Source organism: Jaculus jaculus, chromosome 1 (assembly GCF_020740685.1).
Source record: "Jaculus jaculus isolate mJacJac1 chromosome 1, mJacJac1.mat.Y.cur, whole genome shotgun sequence".
NCBI lineage: Eukaryota > Metazoa > Chordata > Mammalia > Rodentia > Dipodidae > Jaculus > Jaculus jaculus.
Window position 1 is genome coordinate 237,383,477 of NC_059102.1, and position 21,871 is coordinate 237,405,347.

Genomic DNA, 21,871 nt, shown 5'->3' on the forward strand with positions numbered 1-21,871 from the left:
TGCTCGCATCCTGGCATTCTCTCTTACCATGTTTGGTCAGAAGTTCAAGGTCTTTCTTGAGCATTTAGTAGTATTTTAGGCCCTTCGCTATTTCCCCTCTTATACTGCTACTTCCTTCATGGCTTCCTGGGTAAATTCTAATTCTTTTCTTAAATTTTTTTTTCCTTTCTTTCTTTCTTTCTTTCTTTTTTTTTGTTTGAGAAGGGGATGGGGGAGAGAATGGGCATGCCAGGGCCTCCAGCCTCTACAAACAAACTCTAGATGCGTTCATGTGCATCTGCTTACAGGGGTCCTCTGGCATTGCAGGCAAGTGATTTAACCACAAAGCCATTTTTACAGCCCGTAAATTCTAATTCTGTTGTTCATTTTTTATTTATTTATTTGAGAGCGACAGACATAGGGAGAAAGACAGATAGAGGGAGAGAGAGAGAATGGGCGCGCCAGGGCTTCTAGCCACTGCAAACGACCTCCAGATGCGTGCGCCCCCTTGTGCATCTGGCTAACGTGGGACCTGGGGAACCGAGCCTCGAACCGGGGTCCTTAGGCTTCACAGGCAAGCGCTTAACTGCTAAGCCATCTCTCCAGCCCAAATTCTAATTCTGTAAGAATCTTTTCTAGTATTACGATTTTGTGACATTTGCCTTGCCTTCTTTTTACTCTTCTTATATTGTAACTTACTTCACCCCAAGTGGTGTTTGATTTTTTAACATTTATCTTACTATGAAGACTTTGGATTCCTTTTAAAATGAAGCTACTTTACTGATCTTTATTATATCCATACCCCTTCAAATAGTGCTTTAGTTCCTCAATAAAGTAAAGTAGAAGGTGTATCAATTCTAGTTGTATTGCATGAATTAAACTGAATTAGACCTAAGAAGATTTAGAACCTTACAGCTTTTCTTGTGTATATTAATAAAAACATTTACTTTAAACATTTCTAGATCGACAAAATATTTGTAACCTTCTACCATTGTTAATTCTTGTTTAAGTATTTTATGTATTTATTTATTTGGGGGAGAGAGGGAAAGAGGCCAGTAGAGAATATGTATGCTAGAGCCTTCAGCCACTGCAAAGGAATTCCAGTTGTATGCTCCGCCTTATGCATCTGGCTTACATGGATCCTTGGGAAATTGAACCTGGGTTCTTAGGCTTAGCAGGCCAGTGCTTTAACTGCTTAGCCATCTCTTCAGTCCCTAGTATAATTCTTTTTTGTTTGTTTGTTTTTGTTTTTTGAGGTAGACTCTTTCTGTAGCCCAGGCTGATCTGGAATTCACTATGTAGTCTAAAGGTGGCCTCAAACTCATGGCAATTCTCCTACGTCAGCAGTGCCAGGATTAAAGGCATGTGCCAACACACCTGGCTCCAATTTTAATTCTTAAATGTTTTTCCTTTTGGGTTTATCTTTATGATAAATAGCATAAAGACTTATTTAGCATTTTAATTGAAAAAATCTAAATAAAGTATTAATTAGATAAAGCAAATTGTGAGGCATAAATTATTCTGAAGTATTCTTTGTGACTGTTATTAGAGCATAGTAAGTTTTAGCTGAGTTATAAAGTAAAATACCAATTTTTAATTCTACAAATACAATGACATAGCACCGTATATGTAGAGTAGTAATAAAGGAAGTTAACATTTTTTAGTTGGGTTAGAGAGATGGCTTAGCAGTTAAGCACTTGCCTGTGAAGCCTAAGGACCCTGGTTCAAGACTTGATTCCCCAGGACCCACATAAGCCAGCTGCACAAGGTGGCACATGCATCTGGAGTTCATTTGCAGTGGCTGGAGGTCCTGGTGCACCCATTGTCTCTCTCGGTCTCTCTCAAATAAATTAAAAATAAGCAAAAAAATTTAAAATTTATTGGCAATATGATGAATCTGTTAGTAACTTGTTTTTTCTAGCTTTCTGGAAGTATTTTATTTTGGGGATAATTTGAAAAGTGAAAAGGAAAGGCATTGTCCTGAGAAAAATTATCAAAAGATCTTTAATAGAGCTAGAGAGCTGGCTTAGCCATTAAGGCACTTGCATGCGCTTGCTTGTGAAGCCAAAGGACCCATGTTCTACTCCCCCACCCCTCATAAGCCAAACGCCCAAATTGATGCAAGTGCACGAGGTCGTACATGCACAGAAGGTGGTGCACGCATCTAGAGTTCTGTTACACTGGCCGAAGGCCCTGGTGCACCAGTTCTCTCGCTGTCTCTGAAAAAAGATCATTAATAGCATAACATTAAATTTTACAGAATAGCTTGGTTATTGACACCCCAAGAATTAGGAAACAAACAAGACCCTTCAGTGCAACAAAAGATGAATTGGCTGAATTATCTGATGCTGAAAGTGAAGGAGATGAAAAACCCAAACTCCGGAGACCCTGTGACCGTTCAAATGGCTATGGAAGAACTGAATGTTTTCGAGTTGAGAAAAACCTGCTAGTTTATGGGTAAAACATTATTTTTAATATTTACTATAGTTAATAATGTATAATCTTTAATACTGTTTTTAAGTCTTTTTTCTTACTAGAATGAACACAATCTATTTTTATAAAGTGTCCAGAATTTCTGTTTAACGTACATTTAATTGTAGAATACTGAGACCTCTTCTAGGTTTTTTTTTTTTGGTTTTTCGTGGTAGGGTTTCACTCTAGCCCAGGCTGAACTGGAATTCACTATGGAATCTCAGGGTGGCCTTCGAACTCACGGCGATCCTCCCGAGTGCTGGGATTAAAGATGTGTGCCACCATGCCTGGCGGTATCTTCTAGTTCTTAATTTGTGCCACTAAATTTATTCTTATTGTTATTATATAAGGAAAATGACTAACATACCTTTTTGCTTATTCATTGGCAAAACCATTAGCAAATCTTAGTAATGACATAATTCGTATTTTTCATGCCTTTATTCATGAGTTACATTTTTCTGCAGGACTTGACTAGTATTCACAATATTAATATGAATATGCCTTTTTAACTAGGTGGGGCCGATGGAGAGAGATTCTATCTCATGGACGTTTTAAAAGGCAGCTGAATGAGCATGATGTAGAAATCATCTGCCGAGCGCTATTAGCCTATTGCCTTGTTCACTACCGAGGTGATGAAAAAATTAAAGGCTTTATATGGGATCTCATCACTCCAACAGAAGATGGGCAAACACGTGAGCTACAAAATCACCTTGGTAAGAAAATCTTTTCAGGTTTTTTGGTTTCATAAAAATCACAGGTAACATATTTTGTAAAATAGTGAACTATTGCTGATAACATTAAAATACTTAACCTTCACAGCTTCAGAAAATGCCAGTCTGGATATGGGGTTTTCATATATTACTATTAAATATGTATCACTTTGCAAATTGTTGATCTCAGTGTTTAGAGATTTTTCATCTATGCTCATGTAAGTTTATCTTCCTTTTTCCGCTTTTGCTTACTATTGTGTGTTTTATAATTTGAGTGGAATCTCCTTTAAGATGATGGACATTTTGGTGCCCAGTGTTAATTTAAAAATTCAGTTTCCTTGAAAAACTTTGTACATTCCTTCTTATGCATATGAATAAATATATCCCCAAAATAAATTATGAAAATACAATTACTGAAATAAGGCATCTGGAAAAAAAAGATGAGGCTGCAGAGATGGCTCTGCAGATAAAGCATGTGCTTGCAAAGCCAATACCTACATAAAGCCAGATGCACAGTGACACCTGCATCTCGAATTTGTGCCATCAAAGACCTTTAAAAGTGGACATGAAAAGACAGGGCCTATAACTAAAAGCTGCTTTAAAGGAGTCAAATCCTTAAATATACTCAACATGTTACAGCCAGATTTAAAGCTGCAGAAGATAAAATGGAAGACTCACATGTTTCATTAGTATTTGGGGTGTGAAGCTTAAATGAGTGTATAGATACTGGCTGGTGCAGTACTGAAAAAAGAAAACTAAATAATTTTCTTCACTGAATCCGACCATGTCCAAGCCTACATATAAATCCCAGCCTTCCCTGATCTCGGTCAGAAGCTCTGCACATGCAGACTGCCTATCAATAATTTCTAAAACTATATTCTAAATTCTTACACGTGTATAGTGATATAAGTGTGTGGGATAAAAAGTAAATTTATCATATTGACCTCTGAGGGGAAATGAGAGTGAATCAGATGGGAGAGAACTTTATAGGGACCTCAGCTGTGTTTTCCTTACTTCCTTTACTAGAAAACTTAACAGATAATGGCACTTGTAATTTTAATGAACAGTAGTGCTTTTTATTCTTGAAATATTTTATAACAAATCTCAAAAAAGTAAAATGAAATTTGTTATCTTAAAGCTATACTAGTCCATATTATTAATAGTGCAAATGTTAAAAAGCAAGACCACACATGTATCTTCTGATAGTTAGGGAAATAGAAGTAAAAGAGAGGAATAGGCTTCTAGAGTAAAGGAAAACAAAATGATTGTTCTAATTTGAGGTAATTAAGTATACCATATGTGTGGGATTTGTCTTAACATTTTAAAGCCATCATTGTGACTTGTGATTGGTTTCTTGAAGTAGGGTCTTATTCTAGCCCAGTCTGACCTGGAATTTACTATGTAGTGTCAAACTGACCTCAAACTCACAGTGATTCTCCTACCTCTGCTTCTTAAGTGCTGGGATTAAAAATGTGGGTCACTATGTCCAGCACAAAAAGAGAAAACGAAAATGTACACAGGCATGCCTGGGTCTCTAGACACTGCAAACTAACTCTATACACATGCCACCTTGTGCATCTGGCTTTATGTGGATACTGGGGAATTGAACTCAGAGTCATTAGGCTTTGCAAGAAAGCACCATAACTGCTGAGACATCTCTCTATCATTAATATTTTAAAGATCTCCATGTTACCCGCATAAAACAGAAAGTCCCCACCAATTTCTTGCATTAAAAAAATCTTTCATATAACAGCTGCTTGTGCAAATTATTTATGATTTCACGTGCACTTTTGATTAACAGGCTTATCAGCTCCTGTACCAAGGGGTCGAAAAGGGAAGAAAGTCAAGACTCAAACAAGCTCATTTGATATACAGAAAGCAGAATGGCTACGAAAATATAATCCCGAGCAGCTACTTCAAGATGAAGGCTACAAAAAACATATAAAACACCACTGTAATAAGTAGGTAGTATGGAATTTTTAAAACAATTCTTTAAAAATTTAGCTTTCTGAATTTATTCATCTTAAAGTATGGGTTCACCATGGTCTAAGATTTTAAGTTATATGGCATCCTTTAGTTATCATGAAACTTGTGTCAGTGTTTTCACCATCATATAAATAATCTGGTCTCCAAATGAATGCATCACTAATTGAGACGTTAATGATTGTGAAGATTTTAGACGAATCTTTTCATGTATTGGCAATAATGAGACTCATTTAATATGGCATAATCATTATATTATTAAAGTCTTTATATATGCCAGGGCTGGTGCCACAAACCTGTAATCCCCATACCTGGGAGGCAGAGACAAAGGAAGATCCTCTGCAACTTTGAGGTCCGCCTGGTCTACCAAGCAAGTTTCAAGCCAGCCAGTGACAAACCCTGTCTCAATATAAATTTTTTAAAGTATATAAATTCCTAATTTTATCCTCAAGATTAAATTTTCTTTTCTAAAATATGTTTGTTCATTTTGCTTTTGTTGTTGTTGTTTTTAGAGTATTGCTACGTGTAAGGATGCTATACTATCTAAAGCAAGAAGTCATTGGAAATGAGTGTCAGAAAGTATTTGATGGAGTTGATGCAAGGTAAATTTAAATGCATATATTTACTTTTCATTAATATGATGAAGCAAAACTTATACAATGACTAAAATTACACAGGATGTGGCTACTTAATTCAGTGAAGGAAAAGCTCCTAACCATAGGAAATTAACCCTTGTTAATGCATTGCCTTTCTTCTAGTCTGTCATGTCTGTCTCTAAAAGTCATAACAATAACATTAGTGATCGTAGTAATATTAAGGATGATATGTAACCAAGATCCCATTCAAGTTAATAAATGAAATTACTAATTCATTCATTTATTAATAAATTTTTAATGTTTATTTATTCGAGAAAGATAATGGGCATGCCAGGGCCTCTAGCCAGTGCAAATGAACTCTAGATGCATGTGCCACCTTGTATAGCTGGCTTATGTGGGTACTGGGGAATTGAACCTGGGTTCTTAGGCTTTTCAGACAAGTGCCTTAACAGGTAAGCCATCTCTCCAGCACTGATTCATTCATTTCTTTAAAAACTGTTAGGCATCTTTTTCTTTGTGCTTTTTTTTGTTTGGGGGGTGGATTTTCTTTTTCAAATATTTTTATCTGAAGCTCGTGCCACTGCAAGTAAATTCCAGGTGCATGTGCTACATTGTGCATCTGGCTTTACATGGGTTCTGGGAAAATCTAACCTAAACTCTTAGGCTTTGCAAGCAAGCCCTTTTAGGAACTAAGCTCTCCAGGTCCTCTTTCTGAATTTAAAAAAAATACTTTATTTGCTTTTTGACTTTTTTGTTTTATTTCATTTTGTTTTTTCAAGGTAGGTTCTCACTCTAGCTCAGGCTAACCTAGAATGTACTATGTAGTCTCAGGATGGCCTCGCACTCTGGCAGTTTTCCTATCTCTGCCTCCCGGGTGCGCCACCATGCCTGGCTTTCTTTTTACTTTTTTTTTTTTTTTTAACAAACTACCATCATATCGATAATAATGACATCATAATCCCCTGCAACCACTCTCCTTTTACCTCTTCTGAGCCCCTCTCCATCGAATCCCATATTTCAAGCTAGTCTCCCTCCTGTTTTGGGGGGTCTTTTTTTTTTTTCTTTTTTTCAAGGTAGGATTTCACTCTAGTTTAGGCTGGAATATACTCTGAGTTCTCAAGGCGGCCTCGAACTCACAGCAATCCTCCTACCTCTGACTCCCGAGTGCTGGGATTAAAAGCGTGTGCCACCACCCCTGGCTTTCTCTTCAGTGTTGATGTCACTATTTTTTTCTTTCCCCTTATGCAGGTCTTATGTAGGTAGCATTTCTAGCTCCCAGAACAGTTGTTAGTAAAGATCAGGACTCTGGAACCTTCAGAATACAAAGACAAATCAAATTTCCTAGGAGCTTATGGCATCAGTGAGTAGGAATTAGACATACAGACAAGTACATGTCGGCTATGTGTATGATACCAGGTAGGTCCCAATAGTAGTTTTCCATTTCTCGTTTTACCTTACCTCTTAACTATAGATAATCTGTTTCAGTCTTCTGTAAGAGTCTGTTTTATACTTTTACTTGTGTAAACCTTAACTGCCTACTCAATCCCTCATTTTCCAGCAACTGGTATTCTTCTGCTTTGTGAAGAAAATATAAATGAGCAACCAAGTAGAAATTACCTCAGTTACCTGACACCAAATCTAAAAATTAACTTTTTGGTATTTGCTTTTTACTTTTTTTCTGCCATGAAAGTGGCTACACATGTGACCCATCTAATACCCTGGACTCCATGTTTTTGTCCTATTTTTTTCTTCCATAACCTTTTTCTCCCTACTACATCCTCAGAAATTCATATACTTCATCTTGCCATCCCCAGGAATTAGGATTTTTGACATTTCCCTCTTTCTTTCCAACTCACTTATCTTGAGTACTTCTAACCTCATCATTGTCTTTTTGCCACTCACTCAGTAGCCATTACCATTTTCTTAGCCCCTGTCTTCATTATTCTATTCACTGTCTATGTCTTCCTGTTCCTAAATTCTTTAACTCCTTTTGTCTGCTTTTCTTTCTATTTCATATCTGTTACAGCCTCAGTTTAGGTGAAATTATCCACTTATTAGCCTACCTTTATTCATAAAAAGCACTGGGACAGGGTCCTGGCAGTTACAAGCCTTTCTTTGCAAAGTCTTTTGGCCCAGATTCAGTTCTCCAACATCCATATAAAGCCAAGGCAGAGTGGCATATGCATCTGTGGACCCAGTGGGCCTATTTAAATGGGAGGCAGAACCAATAGTACTCTTAGCTCCCAGCCAGTTAGTTTTCATAGCTTGCAGTCTGGCAATTTGTTTGCAGCAGTAAGAGACCCTCTCTCAAAAAAAAAGAGGCACAGACACCTCAAAGTTTTCCTCTGACCTTCACATACTTGATGTGGCATGTGCACCCATACATAAAAAAATAAATTTCAAGCTGGTCGTGGTGGTGCATGCCTTAATCCCAGCACTTGGGAGGCAGAGGTAACCGAATCACCATGAGTTTGAGGCTACCCTGAGACTACCTAGTGAATTCCAGGTCAGCCTGAACTAGCATGAGAACCTAACTTGAAAAACCTAAATAAATAAATAAATAAATTTCAAAAAGGAAATAGGGACTAGAGAGATGGTGTAGCAATTGAGGCACTTGCCTATGAAGCCTAAGGACCCAGGTTCAATTCCCCAGAACCCATGTAAGCCACATGCCCATGGTGACACATATATCTGGAGTTCATTTGCAGTGGCTAGTGGCCCTGGCACACCCATTCTCTCTCCCCCACCCTCATAAATGAAAATAATTTTTTTTTTAAAAAAAGGAAAAGTAGCTTCTTTAATATGTTCCTTGCTGTATTATTTTTTTCTGCTCCTTTCTCAGCAAACTCCTTTGAGGAATTGTTTGTATTTTCTGTTTCTGCTTCTTTACCTTGGATTTTCTAACTCAGCCATTCCAATTACTAATTAATCTTCATTATCCCACTGAAAAGGTTCTTAACATAGCCAGTAACTATGAGATGATTAGTTCTCTAAATTTAAATTAACATGCTTATTCCTTAAAATGCTATTCTGTGGGAATCATGCTACTTACTCTACTAAGCTAGTTACTGTTGTCACTTGTCTCTATTTTCAGTCTTCTTTGCTAGCTGTTTTTGCTGTACTATTTCTCTTAAGTTTGCATGACAAGGAACCTTGTCCTTTCACCTACTTCTTATTACTTCTTGGTGAACCTATGTAATCTCATCATGCCAAATATGACCAAAATTTAGAGACTTCAAGCTAGGCATGATAGTGCACATGTGTAGTCTCATCTTCTGCAAGGCAGAAGCCAGGAGGATTGTGAGTTTGAGGACAATTTGGACTGCATCATATCCCACAACCTTGGCTCAAAGCAAAACAAAAAACCTAAAGTACAATGAAGCCATTTACTGTCATGGAGCCCTTTATCCTATGACTTTAAGTAACTGTTTCTGAATGGTTCTACTTAGACTTCTAATTACTTCCTTTTAAACTTCCCTTGGCTTTCCCAAATGTACTGTCTGCAATGTTTTCCCTCCTATTCCCATATACCAGGCTTTTTTGTCCTACTAAATATAGCACACTGTTGTTCTTTTATCATGCTTGAGTCCTTTCTCCTCTTTATCACAGGAGGACATATCAGCACCTCAAAATACGTGCCAAATCTGAGCCTTTTTCATGCTTGGCTAAATTTCTAGTCTCAATACTCTAATGTTCAGATTTTTGCAGTGGCTTCCTGTTGAGTCTCTTTGTCTGTATACTTGATTGTAAAGCCTAGCAGCCTGGGTTTGATTTCCCAGTACCCATGTAAAGCCAGATTCAAAAAGTGTCACATATATCTGGAGTTCATTTCCAGTGGCTGAAGGCCCTGCTGCGCCTACTCTTCACTCATTATGTTTGTCTATCTGTCTATCTCTCTCTCTTGCCCCACCTTTCAAGTAAATAAAGAAAAACATTTTTTAAAAAGAAATATGTTTGTTGTATGTCTCATGCTCTGTGCAAGAACAGTGCAGCTTCTGCCTCCTGACTCTACTCTTTGCTTTAAGGTCTTCCCCAATGTTCTTGCTGCTAAATTTTATCTCAGTGTTTACCTTCCTTTATTTTGTTCATGATTTCTTCCTTTTAAAGTTCTTCTGGTACCATTCTCCTTAACTTTTTCTTTTTAGCTTCTTTGTCACTTTTCTGGCTCCTTTGCATTATCTCTTAAAAGGCATTCTTTATATAGGCCATCTCCTTGTCACTAACCTTTCTTGTGTATTCTCATCGTTGTGGCTTCAGTTCTCATATCTATGCTGATGACTTCAAGATCATTATCTCTAGTACATTCCTTTTACATGCTTCAGAACCACATTTCTTAAATGTGCCATGATCAATTGTTCTTGCCTTCAAACCTGTTCATTCTTTTTGTTGCTTTTTGTTTTTTATTTATTTGTTTATTTTGGTTTTTGTTTTTCAAGGTAGGTTCTCACTCTAGTTCAGGCTGACCTGGAATTCTCTATGTAATCTCAGGGTGGCCTTGAACTCACAGTGATCCACCTACCTCCTCCTCCCCCCATGTGCTGGAATTAAAGGCTTGTGCCACCACACCTGACTCATTTTTATTCTCACTGATACATTTTCTTTCATTCTCCCCCTTCTCGTGATCTCTCTACATCTGAGTTGGAGCACATATTCTTATTTATTGTGTCATAGCACACATCAAACAATATTTCTGTACTTGATTACAAAAGCAGGGGCATCAGATTTAATTCATTATTGCAGTTATTGACCCACAGTAAGTTCTGATTTAACGCACTTTTTTTTTGGTTTTTTTTGGGTTTTTTTTAGTTTTTATTTTCCAAGATTATAAAAAAATATCCCATGGTAATTCCCCGCCCCCCCCCCCCGACTTAACACACTTTTAAAAAAATATATTTGAGGGCCAGGGAGAGAAACAGAGTGACAGTATGGGTGTACTAGGGCCTCCTGTGCATCGAGCTTTAATGTAGGTAACGCCAAATTGAAGCCAAGCTGTCAGGCTGTGCAAGCAAGTGCCTTTTAACTGCTGAACCATCTCTCCAATACATGTTTTATCATACTTTGAATGAACGTTTTAGTCTAGGGAAGTTAATGGAGGCCTTATACAGAAGATGGCATGTGAAGTAAGTTTTTAAAGACCGAAATCAGTTCTTCAAGAGACTGGGGCAAGATGAATGTCAGCTGTGTGCTACATAGTGAATTCTAATCAGCCTGGGTACATACATAGCAAGATCCTGCCTGCCAACCTGCCTTCCTTCCTTCCTGTCTTATTTATTTTAGTTGTTTAATCCTTTTTATTATTGTTATTTTTGATCACAGAGAATTGGCACACCAAGGCCTCCAACCACAGCAGTTGATCTCCAGATGCACGTGCAATCTTGTGCTCATGTGAGACCTTGTGCACCTGTGTCACCTTGTGTGTCTGGATTACATGGGACCTGGAAAGTCAAACATGAGTCTCTAGTCTTTGCAGGCAAGCTCCTTAACTGCTAAGCCACCTTTCCAGCCCAAGACCCTATCTTTATGTAAAAAAAGAAAGTACAAGAAGGAAGGAAAGATAAAAATCTGTTTATATTCCATTTGCTATCAGTTTACAATACAAGCACCTGACACTCAAATTTGTACCAAGAGCTATTTACTGATTGAATCTTTAGCTTTACAAACAGTAAAATGTTGCCACCATAGATAATCTGTGTTCTGAGCTTAGGCCGCCCCCTGGTGGTTAGCAAAGGAAACTCTGAGCCAGTCCTCCAACCCCCTTGGGGAGCTATCCTCTGATATCATTGAGTGTTAGGTTAATGTTTTGCCTAGTTGTAGTTAAGAACTCAATAGTTCCTTCATTCTTATGTGATTTAAAAAAAAAAAAAAAAATTGCCATGTTGCAGGGAAACTATTCTCTTTCCTGCCCTAAACTAAAAAACAATTTTAGTTGTGACTTGTTTACAGCAGTGTTTATTTAAATTGCTATTAAATTCAAAGTCTCAAATACATTGGATTAAATACTTGTTTTATGGTGAAGCATTGGTGAAAAATCAGAAGTAAACTGTTCATCTTTTCTTTATTTCTTATAAAGCCTTTTACTTGTTACTGTCTCTTAAAGTGTATTAGTGATCACATACAGAGTTCTTTGCCTAGTTCAATGACATGTGGACCATTTATCAGATTTTTGTTTGTCTGTTTGTTTTGGTTTTGGCTTTGGTTTTTCAAGGTGGGGATTCACTCTAGCCCAGGGTGACCTAGAATTCACTAGGTAATCTCAGGGTGGCCACAAACTCATGGCAATCCTCCTACCTCTGACTACCAAGTGCTACAATTAAAGGCATGCACCTCCACGCCAGGCTTCAGCTTATTTTTATATGAAAACCTATCTTGAATCCCTGAAGACAACCAAATGACATATGAACTTTTGTCATAGAACTAGAAATTTTCCATTCCTTCAAATCTATGATCTTTGCTAATTAGGTATTCAAATTAAAGGGCTAAGAAAGAGATGAAATTACATTGAATAGCTTATATTATATTCATTCTGGTAACTTTGCATCCTTTATATTCTTTCTGATGTAGGGAAAATTGATCATTAGCTGGGCATAGTGGTACATACTTTTAATCCCAGCACTGGAGAGACTGAGGTTGGAAACTGCCTTAGTTTGAGGCCATCCTGGGCTACAGAATGAGTTCTACATTAGGTGCTCATTTAGAGTAGGACACTACTTGAAGAAAAAAACAGCCCAGAAAATGGATCATTGAAACATATCAAATAGAAAAATTCAGAACTAATATATTTGATTTTCTGAGTGATTTACTCCATTCAGTCTCTAACTTTGATTGCTGAATATTAGAAAATATAAATGTAGGGACTAGTGAGATGGCTTACAGTTGAGGTATTTGCCTGCAAAGTCTAAGGTCAAATCCCCAAGACCCACATAAGCCACATGAACAAAGAGGCACATGTGTTGGGAGTTTGTTTGCAGTGACTGGAGCCACTGTAGTGCGTATTCTCTCTTTCTCTCTCTACCTCTTTCTCCCCCTCTCAAGTAAGTGTGTGTGTGTGTGTGTGTGTGTGTGTGTGTGTGTGTGTGTGTCTTAATGCCCTTTACATGCTAATTATCACACAGGAGCTATATGTCTTTAGCCTGCTTAAAGATAAAGGTTTAAGTCAATATGATAAAGAAATGAACATTTCAGTCCTACACATGACATTTACTTAGAAACATTATATGTGTTACTTAGATCTGTTTTTAGGGAAAATAATTTCAAATTATAGGAATAAGAAAAGAAAATTATGTTTGCAATATTACTGGTTCTATAGTTCTTACATAAACAACCAACCAAATTGCCAAAGCATTATTAAGATGTTATTATAATTTTTTATTTCCATTTATTTATTTATTTATTTATTTATTTATTGGTTTTTGAGGTAGGGGCTTACTCTGGCTCAGGCTGACCTGGAATTCACTATGTAATCTCAGGGTGGCCTCGAACTCTCAGCGATCCTCCTACCTCTGCCTCCCAAGTGCTGGGATTAAAGGCATGTGCCACCATGCCTGGCAATTTTTTATTTTTTATTTTTCAAGGTAGGGGTTCTTGCTCTAGCCCAGGCTGACTGGAATTCACTATGTAGTGTCAGGCTGGCCTCCAAATCAGAGCAATCTTCCTACCTCAGCCTCCCTAGTGCTGGGACTAATGGCGTGTGCCACCATGCCCAGCTATTATTTTAATTCTTTTTCTTTCATTTGTTTCATTTTTATTTTTTTAAATTTTTATTAGCATTTTCCATGATTATAAAAAAAAAATCCCATGGAAATTTCCTCCCCCCCCCCCACAGACTTTCTCCTTTGAAATTCCATTCTCCATCATATTACCTCCCCATCTTTATTTTAATGCTTAATATTCCTATATTATCATTTCATAACATAGTATTATTTATATAAGCACAAAGATAGTTTCAATGTTTCAACCAAATTATGAATAAAACCTTGTTTTTTTTAGAGTAATTTTCTGGGAAAAAAAACCTCTAGAAAGAGATATAACTTACTTTACCCTTTAAAGTCTTCGCCTTCTCACAAACAAAATGAAATAATTCACTGAGATGATTTTATCAAGTTATTTGCTGATATAGCATTTTAGTAAAACCCTTGTCTCTGTATATGTGGAAAGAATATATTACTTAAGGGACTGTATAGTAGCCTCTGTTGAAATAAACTTCTTGGGCCAGAGAGATGGCTTAGCAGTTAAGGCTTTTGCCTACAAAGCCAAAGGACCCAGGTTCAATTCTCCAGGATACACATAAGCCAGATATACAAGGTGGTGCATGCGTCTGGAGTTCAGTTTTTAGCAGCTAGGGTCATTGTTGCATCCATAATAAAATAAATTTCTTTGGTGAGCTTAGTAGTGTTAGTTCATTTTACAATACCTTGTTATTACATAATTTTATGATTTTAATTGGTATTATCTATGGGAAATAAAAATATTGAAATAACATCCTATTCTCTCTCCTCTTCCCCTTCCTTCTCCGCTCTCTTTTCAAAATACAATTCTTTAAAAGCTAGTTAAAATTTTTCCTCTTTTTTACCTTATTCAGACTAATTCATAATGCTATATCATTTTCCTTTAGTGACATTGATGTTTGGGTACCAGAACCAGACCATTCAGAAGTTCCTGCTGAGTGGTGGGACTTTGATGCTGATAAATCGCTCCTTATTGGGGTTTTTAAACATGGTAAGGGAAGTGGAAGCAACTTATATATCTACTGTAATTCAGACATTTTTCTTGTTGATTGATTGCTACTTTCAGTTTTATTCCACCAGTATATTTATATAGAGAGTATTGAAACTCCACTACCAAATTGTTTGTCATTTTATTCATTTCCCAGCCGTATGTGACATGCCCCTCCTAAGATGCAAATCTCACAGTTTTCTCTTAGGAAATTTGTGTATGATCAGTTTATTCTATTTTTTGTAACACATAAATTTCACCCATCATGTTTGTAATAACTTCAAGAAATTGTGTTTCACTTATTTTACTTAAATATAAAGAGTTCCTTCAGCCCAGAAATATAATCCGCTATAAATACAAGGAAGCCTATATTTATGTTTTTTTTTAACATTTTAATATTGTTTATTGGTAATGCTTCCAGGTTATGAAAAGTATAACACTATCAGAGCAGACCCAGCACTATGCTTCTTGGAAAGAGTGGGGAAACCTGATGACAAAGCAGTTGCAGCTGAACAAAGAGCAAATGATTACATGGATGGGTATGTGCATCTTACAGTCACGTTCTCCATGTCTATCAAATGACTGCATGGATGGGTATGCATTTCTTTGAGTCACATTCTCCCTGTGTGTCTTCTGAGGTTTATCTTTAAATGATGTAGAACTAAAGCTTAGAGCTTATATTCTGAAGATCTAACCATACTCTTAAGAAGCTGACATCTGTCTTAATAAAACATAACACATATACATGCTAACCATGTGTTCCACCACCTTAGCACATATACCTGTTCTTTTTTTTTTCTCAGTTATTATTTACATTTTCCATGATTATAAATATCCCATGGTAATAACCTCCCTCCACCCACTTTCTCTTTGAAATTCCAATCTCCATCATATCCCCTCCCCATCTTGATAAGTCTCTCTTATTTTGATGTCATGATCTTTCCCTCCTCTTATGGCCTTGTGTAGGTAGTGTCAGGCATTGTGAGGTCATGGATATCCAGGCCATTTTATGTCTGGAGGGAGCACGTTGTAAGGAGTCCTACCCTTCCTTTGGCTCTTAACATTCTTTCTGCCACCTCTTCCACATTAGACTCTGAGTCTTGGAAGGTGTGATTGAGATATTACTCGGTACTCCCTTCACTTCTTTCCAGCACTGATACCTTCTGAGTCGTTCCAAGGTCATTGCCATCTGAAAAGAGAAGATTCTCTACCCAAAGTGAGAGTAGCATTAATATAAGGATATGAATATTAAGAGAAGTGCTTACTGGGCAGTTTGGTAAGCATAGTATATATATTTATCCAAACATCAGCAGATGTTACACCCCTAGGGCTCATAACTACCCCTGTTTTAAGTTTTCAGTATCTGGGATGTATTTCCTCCCATGGAGTGGGCCTCCAGTCCAATTAGGGGGCAGTGCCACTGATGATAGATGTGCCACTATTGCACCCATTGGCTCATTTGGCCTGGCTGGCCAGTTATGAGGCTTTCAGTGTCTACTGTTGAGTATCTTCACTGGTGGTATCTTTCTTCCATTGAACTGCATGTAGAATGGCTTCTTCTAGCTTTCTGTCAGCAGGTCTAGATGGAGGAGGTTATCAGCTCAGTTCCAGCAGGATTTATCAATGGCCTTGCAGTCCAAGTATGTGGAGTCTTCAACAATAAGCAATAGGGTCTTACCATCTATTCCTGGTGGGTAACCAAGGGCCTCAGCAATGTCCCATAATGTTTTGAGGGCATCAGGGATCTCCCTAGCCAACAACTCACTGGATGGTATTCCTTCCCTGGCACTGAAAATTTTCTAGCAACAATCTATAGCTCCTGAGTGTTCCATTGTACAAAACATTATCCACACATCAGTTGAGGGATATCTAGGCTTTTTCCACCAGCTATTATGAATTGGGTGGCAATAAACATGCACGTACTTCTAAGGAAATGAGATGAGTGAGTCCTTTGGATATATGCCTAGGAGTGCTATAGCTGGGTCATATGGTAGATCAATTTTTAGCTGTTTTAGACCTCCACACTGACTTTCACAATGGCTGGAACCGATTGCATTCCCACCAACAGTGTAGAAGGGTTCCTCTTTTTCCACATCCCCCCCAGCATTTATGATCATTTTATACCTATTCTTTTGATGAGTCCTTTATTTTTTCACTGTAGTAGTACTTTATCATAACCAGTTTAGTACAAAAGTTTTACAGACATAGACTGAAAAATAAAGGCAAGACTATTATATATAGTCCAAGATAAACTTTTTTTTTTTTTTTTAATTTTCCAAGACAGAGTTTCACTCTAGCTCAGGCTGACCTGGAATTCACTATGTAGTCTCGGGATGGCCTTGAACTCTCAGTGATCCTCCTACCTCTGCCTCCTGAGTGTTGAGATTAAAGGCATGTGCTACCATGCCTGGCTCAAGATAAACTTTTGATACTTTGGGGCCTTCAATAATTTTTTCTCTCCTCCAAAGAGAAAAGTGGAAAGTCCTTTGTATAAATGGTAACATTCAAAGTTGTATTTAGTAATAATAATAATAAATAAGAGATAGCTTTCTTCCCTGCCATTGGTATCCTTCATAATGTTGTCTAGGCTCCTTTAGCTAGAGAACAGATTTCAAAACTTAAGACAACCTAAAATACCAATGAGATTTCCTTTTTTATTCTGTTGAGAGAAATCATCAGTTTGTTCCAATAATCAGAGGATGTATTTGTATCTCTCACAGGGATGTTGAAGACCCAGAATACAAACCTGCACCTGCCATCTTTAAGGATGATATAGAGGTGTGTTTTAAAATTCTCAAGTTTTGTTATTCCTTGTTATATTTTTCTTGCATGCCTTTTAAATTTAAATTTTATTTTGCTAATTGCATCTATCTATATAAAGTGTTTGACTCATACTCATCCCTTTTTCTCTTACTCCCTTCCCACCCAATCTCTTTTTCTGGCTAATCTCCTTCCTACTGTCATCCTACTGTTCATGTGTGTGTATTACACTGAAGAACATTATTCTTTACCCCACTCCCGAGCAACTATTAACTACCCGTAGCTTGTTTGTGAGGAATGGGGTTCCCTGATCTCCTCATCCATGTGGAATGTTCACAGGATCAGACATGTGCAAGAAACCACAGCTGCTATGACCTTATGAGTTTAATGAGTATCTTTTTCAGAAGACAATATTCCACAGCACTCCTCCCACCATTTGGCTGTTGCTTTGTTTCTGCCTCAGCTTTCATGATTTTCCCAAATCTTAGAGGAGTTCACATAAATTTCTTATTTGGGGCTGAGTGCTCAAGAACCAATTTTTTTTTACCAGCTATCTTTTACATGGTATTACTTTATCTGTCTTTTAGCATGCCTAATTTTTCTGATGTTTAGAGGATTAGCTAAATAAGTGATACAGTTGAGTTGACAAACATCACAAATTATCAAAGATGGCTCCTCCTAGGCAAGATAAAAGCTGCTTGGACATGTGGCTATAACAGTGTTTGCCCAAATTTTGTACTACTTACAGCTAAGAAACGTATTTGAGCAATATCCCAACATAGAGTGAAAAATAGAGATTAAAAGTACATAGGAAAAGCCGGGCGTGGTGGCACATGCCTCTAATCCCAGCACTTGGGAGGCAGAGGTAGGAGGATCGCCATTGAGTTCAAGGCCACCCTGAGACTACATAGTGAATTCCAGGTCAGCCTGAGTTTGAGTGAGACCCTACCTTGGAAAACCAAAAATAAGTACATAAGAAATACGGAAATTATGCTCACATGAAGATGTTTGAAACGGGGTTGAGCCTAGAGGCATTACAACCTTCTATTGTATAGCCATATAGCATATTAAATGGAAGAGTTAAACAGAAAACAGTCTTTGGGGAAAAGAATATTGAAGAAAAGAGGAATTTCTGGAATACTTATGAGAGCATCATAAAACACTGAATCATGCTTTAGTTGTCATGTAGCCAAGAAGCTTGAGCATGATATCAAGATAAGGCTCATTCATGCCAGTGTTTGCTAATGAGAACTGAAATAGTGCATTGAACCCAGAACTTTATGAGAAACAGAGCAGGAAACAAAGGAATGTAGCTTAGTTTGAGCTTTACATGGAAAAATACTGTATCTCCTGAGAGTTTATAATACTGCATTCTTTTGAGTTTATGCTTTGATTCTTTAATTTCTTCTGCATGGTTTAAGAACTGTCAGGCTATGCCAAGCATAGTGGCACACCCTTTAATGCCAGCACCTGGGACATAGGAAGATCACAGTGAGCTTGAGGACAGCCTGAGATTGCATAGTGAATTCCAAGTCAATCTGGGCTATAGTGAGACCCTGCCGTGGAAACCAAACAAAATAAAAAATAAACTATCAGTCCAAAAAGTAGCATAAAAATAGGTTCCTTGTATGTCAGTTTCTCTTAGGCACTTACCTACAATGCCTAATGACCCACGTTCAGTTCCCCAGTATGTATGTCAAGCCATATGCACAAGGTGGTGCATGTGTCTGGAGTTCATTTGCAGTGGCTGTCTCTCTGTCTCTCTCTCTTTCTCTCTGCTTGCAAATACTAAATAACAGAGGAGAGAAGGAAGGAAGGAAAGAATAAAAGATAGATTGATTGATTCTGGAAGATACTTCTTAATTCCAAGCTATACAAGAGTTGTAAAGATGAAACTTTCCATAATAGAAAATGAATATCCAAAGCCAGGCGTGGTGGCCCACTCCTTTAATTCCAGCACTCAGGAGGCAGAGGTAAGAGGATGGCTGTAAGTTTGAGGCCACCCTGAGACTACATAGTAAATTCCAGGTCAGCCTGAACTGAAGTGATACCCTACCTCAGGTGGGAAAAAAAAAAAGAACGAATATGCAAAATTTCTGGATACATGAGGAAAAAGATACCATGTGCTAGCATAAAAGAAAGATATGAGAATTCCTAATGACACATATACTGAAGTAGAAAGTAGATAGATTTTGAATAATTAAAGATAACAAAAGAACTAGGAATGAAAAGAAGAAGAGATGATTTAAAAGAGTAGCAAACTAGTATGGTGTCATCAGTTTTTATTTGTAAAAATTCCATGGAAACTGAGGCAGTAAGTACTTAAATCACATGATTAAACATATGTGGGGCAGTATAATGAGGTCCCACCTAAAAAAAAATTCCTAGAAAGATAAAAGAATTATTATGTAACTTTAAAAATGGAGAATATATTAGCTGGGTGTGGTGGCACATGACTTTAATCCCAGCATTTGAGAGGTGGATGTAGGAGGATTATCATGAGTTCAAGGCTACCCAGAGAGTACATAGTGAATTCCAGGTAAGCCTGAGCTAGGATGAGACCCTACCTCAAAAAATCGAAAAACTGAAAAACAAACAAAAAAAAAATGGAGAATATAATACTTGACAAATACAGCTCAGCAAATACATTCCCCTGGACCAACAGACAGTACTTCTGAGAAAAGAAATTATTTGGAAAAATATATCTGAAAAATTATCCAAACTAGAGAATGATGGATTCATTCAGACCAATTGCAAAAAGAAACCATATGATAATTTGAATAGGAACAGATTTATGTAAAGAATTATTGTAATAGGGTGGTTGTATTAATGAGGAATTATCTAATAAATAGAATGAATATGGAAGTAGCAAATAAAAGAAGGAGCTATGGCTCAGCTTAGCTCACAAGGAAGAAGCCTGTTCCCACATGGGCTGAGATCCAGTCCTTTTTGGTTATTCATGGCCATGATTCAGCCAAACAGTTACCCAGCTGCAACTTCCTAGAAACCTACTTGCTGGAAGAGACTGGAAATCTGCTCTCTACGGTTGCCCAGAACACTTTTCTGAGAAGTCTTATAATAGTCTACCAGAAAACTATGTAAAGTGGATATTGCTAGGAAAAGCTGGTCAAATTATAAGAACCAGACACTGCAGAACAGACTGTGCCATGAGAAGTGAAGAATTATGTATACCAGAAGTAAGAAATAAATCCCTTTTTCTCCTTCAGTGTCTAGTACCTTTTACTGACAAACCTTATTGACTAAAAGAGGAAAAATAAAAACCGAGAAGCAATAAATTTGTAGCAGATGCAGGATAGCATGATAATGTCTGCCATGTACTTGATAGGAATTCTAAAGGAATGACTAGAAAAAGTACTTCCTGAAGAGATGTTAGGTGAAAATTTTTCAGACATTAGGATTAAGAAATAAAATGAATCTTTCCAGAATAAAATGAAATCCCCATCTCTGTGAAACTGCAGATACTCCAAACGAGAAGATGTTAAAGGCACTGAGAGCAAGAAAGGACCACCCACAAAAAATTACAGTATTTCAAACTTCAGGGCTTTCTAGACCAATAATAGAAACTAGTGGTTATTATATAAGTAAACTGCCAAAACATGAGAGTATTACATTTAAGATAAAGCTAGGGTTCCTGACTGAAAATGGCAGGTAAAAATTAGATTCATAGCACAAGTAAACTATTACAGGCTGAAAAAAGATTATCAGGTTGGCAAAAATGAAAGTGAATAATCCTATATTTTAAAGTTGGTATACGGGGCGGGGGGAGGGGGAAGAAGCTATTTAAAAGTAGACCTTTAGTCAAACTCACAAGTAGAAGACTAGAGAAGGGAAAAAAAAAATGGTTTTACTTATTGATAGAATGGGAAGTTATTTTATCAATAATGACTGATCTGAAATGTCAGAGGCAATCAAGAAATGTGAAAGAATTGAGACCAACAAATTAAAAGTTTTGTTTTTGCTAAATTATTTATTAGAAATTCTAATAGGAGGCTGGGGCATACAGCTTAGTGGCTATTCCTGGGTTAACTCCCCAGCATGGTAGAAAATTTATATTGAAAAAAAGTTCTGTTACAAAGAAGTTTGATTCTCGTGGTTTTTTGTGATTAAATTGCCCTGCAACAAATGTCTTTTTCTTTTTCTTCCCCCCCCCCCCCTTTTTTTTTTTTTTAGGATGATGTTTCCTCACCTGGGGATCTTGTTATAGCAGATGGAGGTAAATTCACATTCTCATAATACTGTGAGATCAATGTATAATTACATTTTTATGCTTCATATGTATATATTACTGTTATCATCATAGAACCTATTAGTTGAAAATTTAACGGTATTTTAGTTTTTGTAAATCTTTATGCAGTAGCTTGCTAAACTTTTTTATATTAAAGTTTTTTTTAATATTAGAGAGAAAGAGAGAATGGGTACATCAGGGCCTCCAGCCACTGCAAATGAACTCCAGATGCATGTGCCACCTTGTGCATCTGTCTTATGTGGGTCCTGGGGAACCAAACCTGGGTCCTTACACTTTGCAGTGCCTTAACCAGTAAGCCATCTATCCCCAGCCCTATATTAAAGGTTTTAATAACTTTATGGCTTGATTCTTAAGCATGAATTTTCATCATCGTATGTTACTGCTATAATAAT

The 21,871-nt window shown here is 37.2% G+C and overlaps 1 protein-coding gene across 14 annotated transcripts in view; it reads left to right on the forward strand.

Moving 5' to 3' along the window:
- Chd9 (chromodomain helicase DNA binding protein 9) overlaps positions 1-21,871 on the forward strand; it is a 268,879-nt gene that overhangs the window by 204,553 nt on the left and 42,455 nt on the right. For all 14 annotated transcript variants that reach the window (XM_045161271.1, XM_045161280.1, XM_045161276.1 and 11 more), the window contains 8 exons: positions 2,240-2,436; positions 2,965-3,164; positions 4,963-5,122; positions 5,657-5,746; positions 14,352-14,455; positions 14,874-14,991; positions 17,173-17,230; positions 21,404-21,446. In XM_045161271.1, the coding sequence (XP_045017206.1) occupies positions 2,240-2,436; positions 2,965-3,164; positions 4,963-5,122; positions 5,657-5,746; positions 14,352-14,455; positions 14,874-14,991; positions 17,173-17,230; positions 21,404-21,446 (970 nt within the window). The remainder of the gene's footprint in view (positions 1-2,239; positions 2,437-2,964; positions 3,165-4,962; positions 5,123-5,656; positions 5,747-14,351; positions 14,456-14,873; positions 14,992-17,172; positions 17,231-21,403; positions 21,447-21,871) is intronic.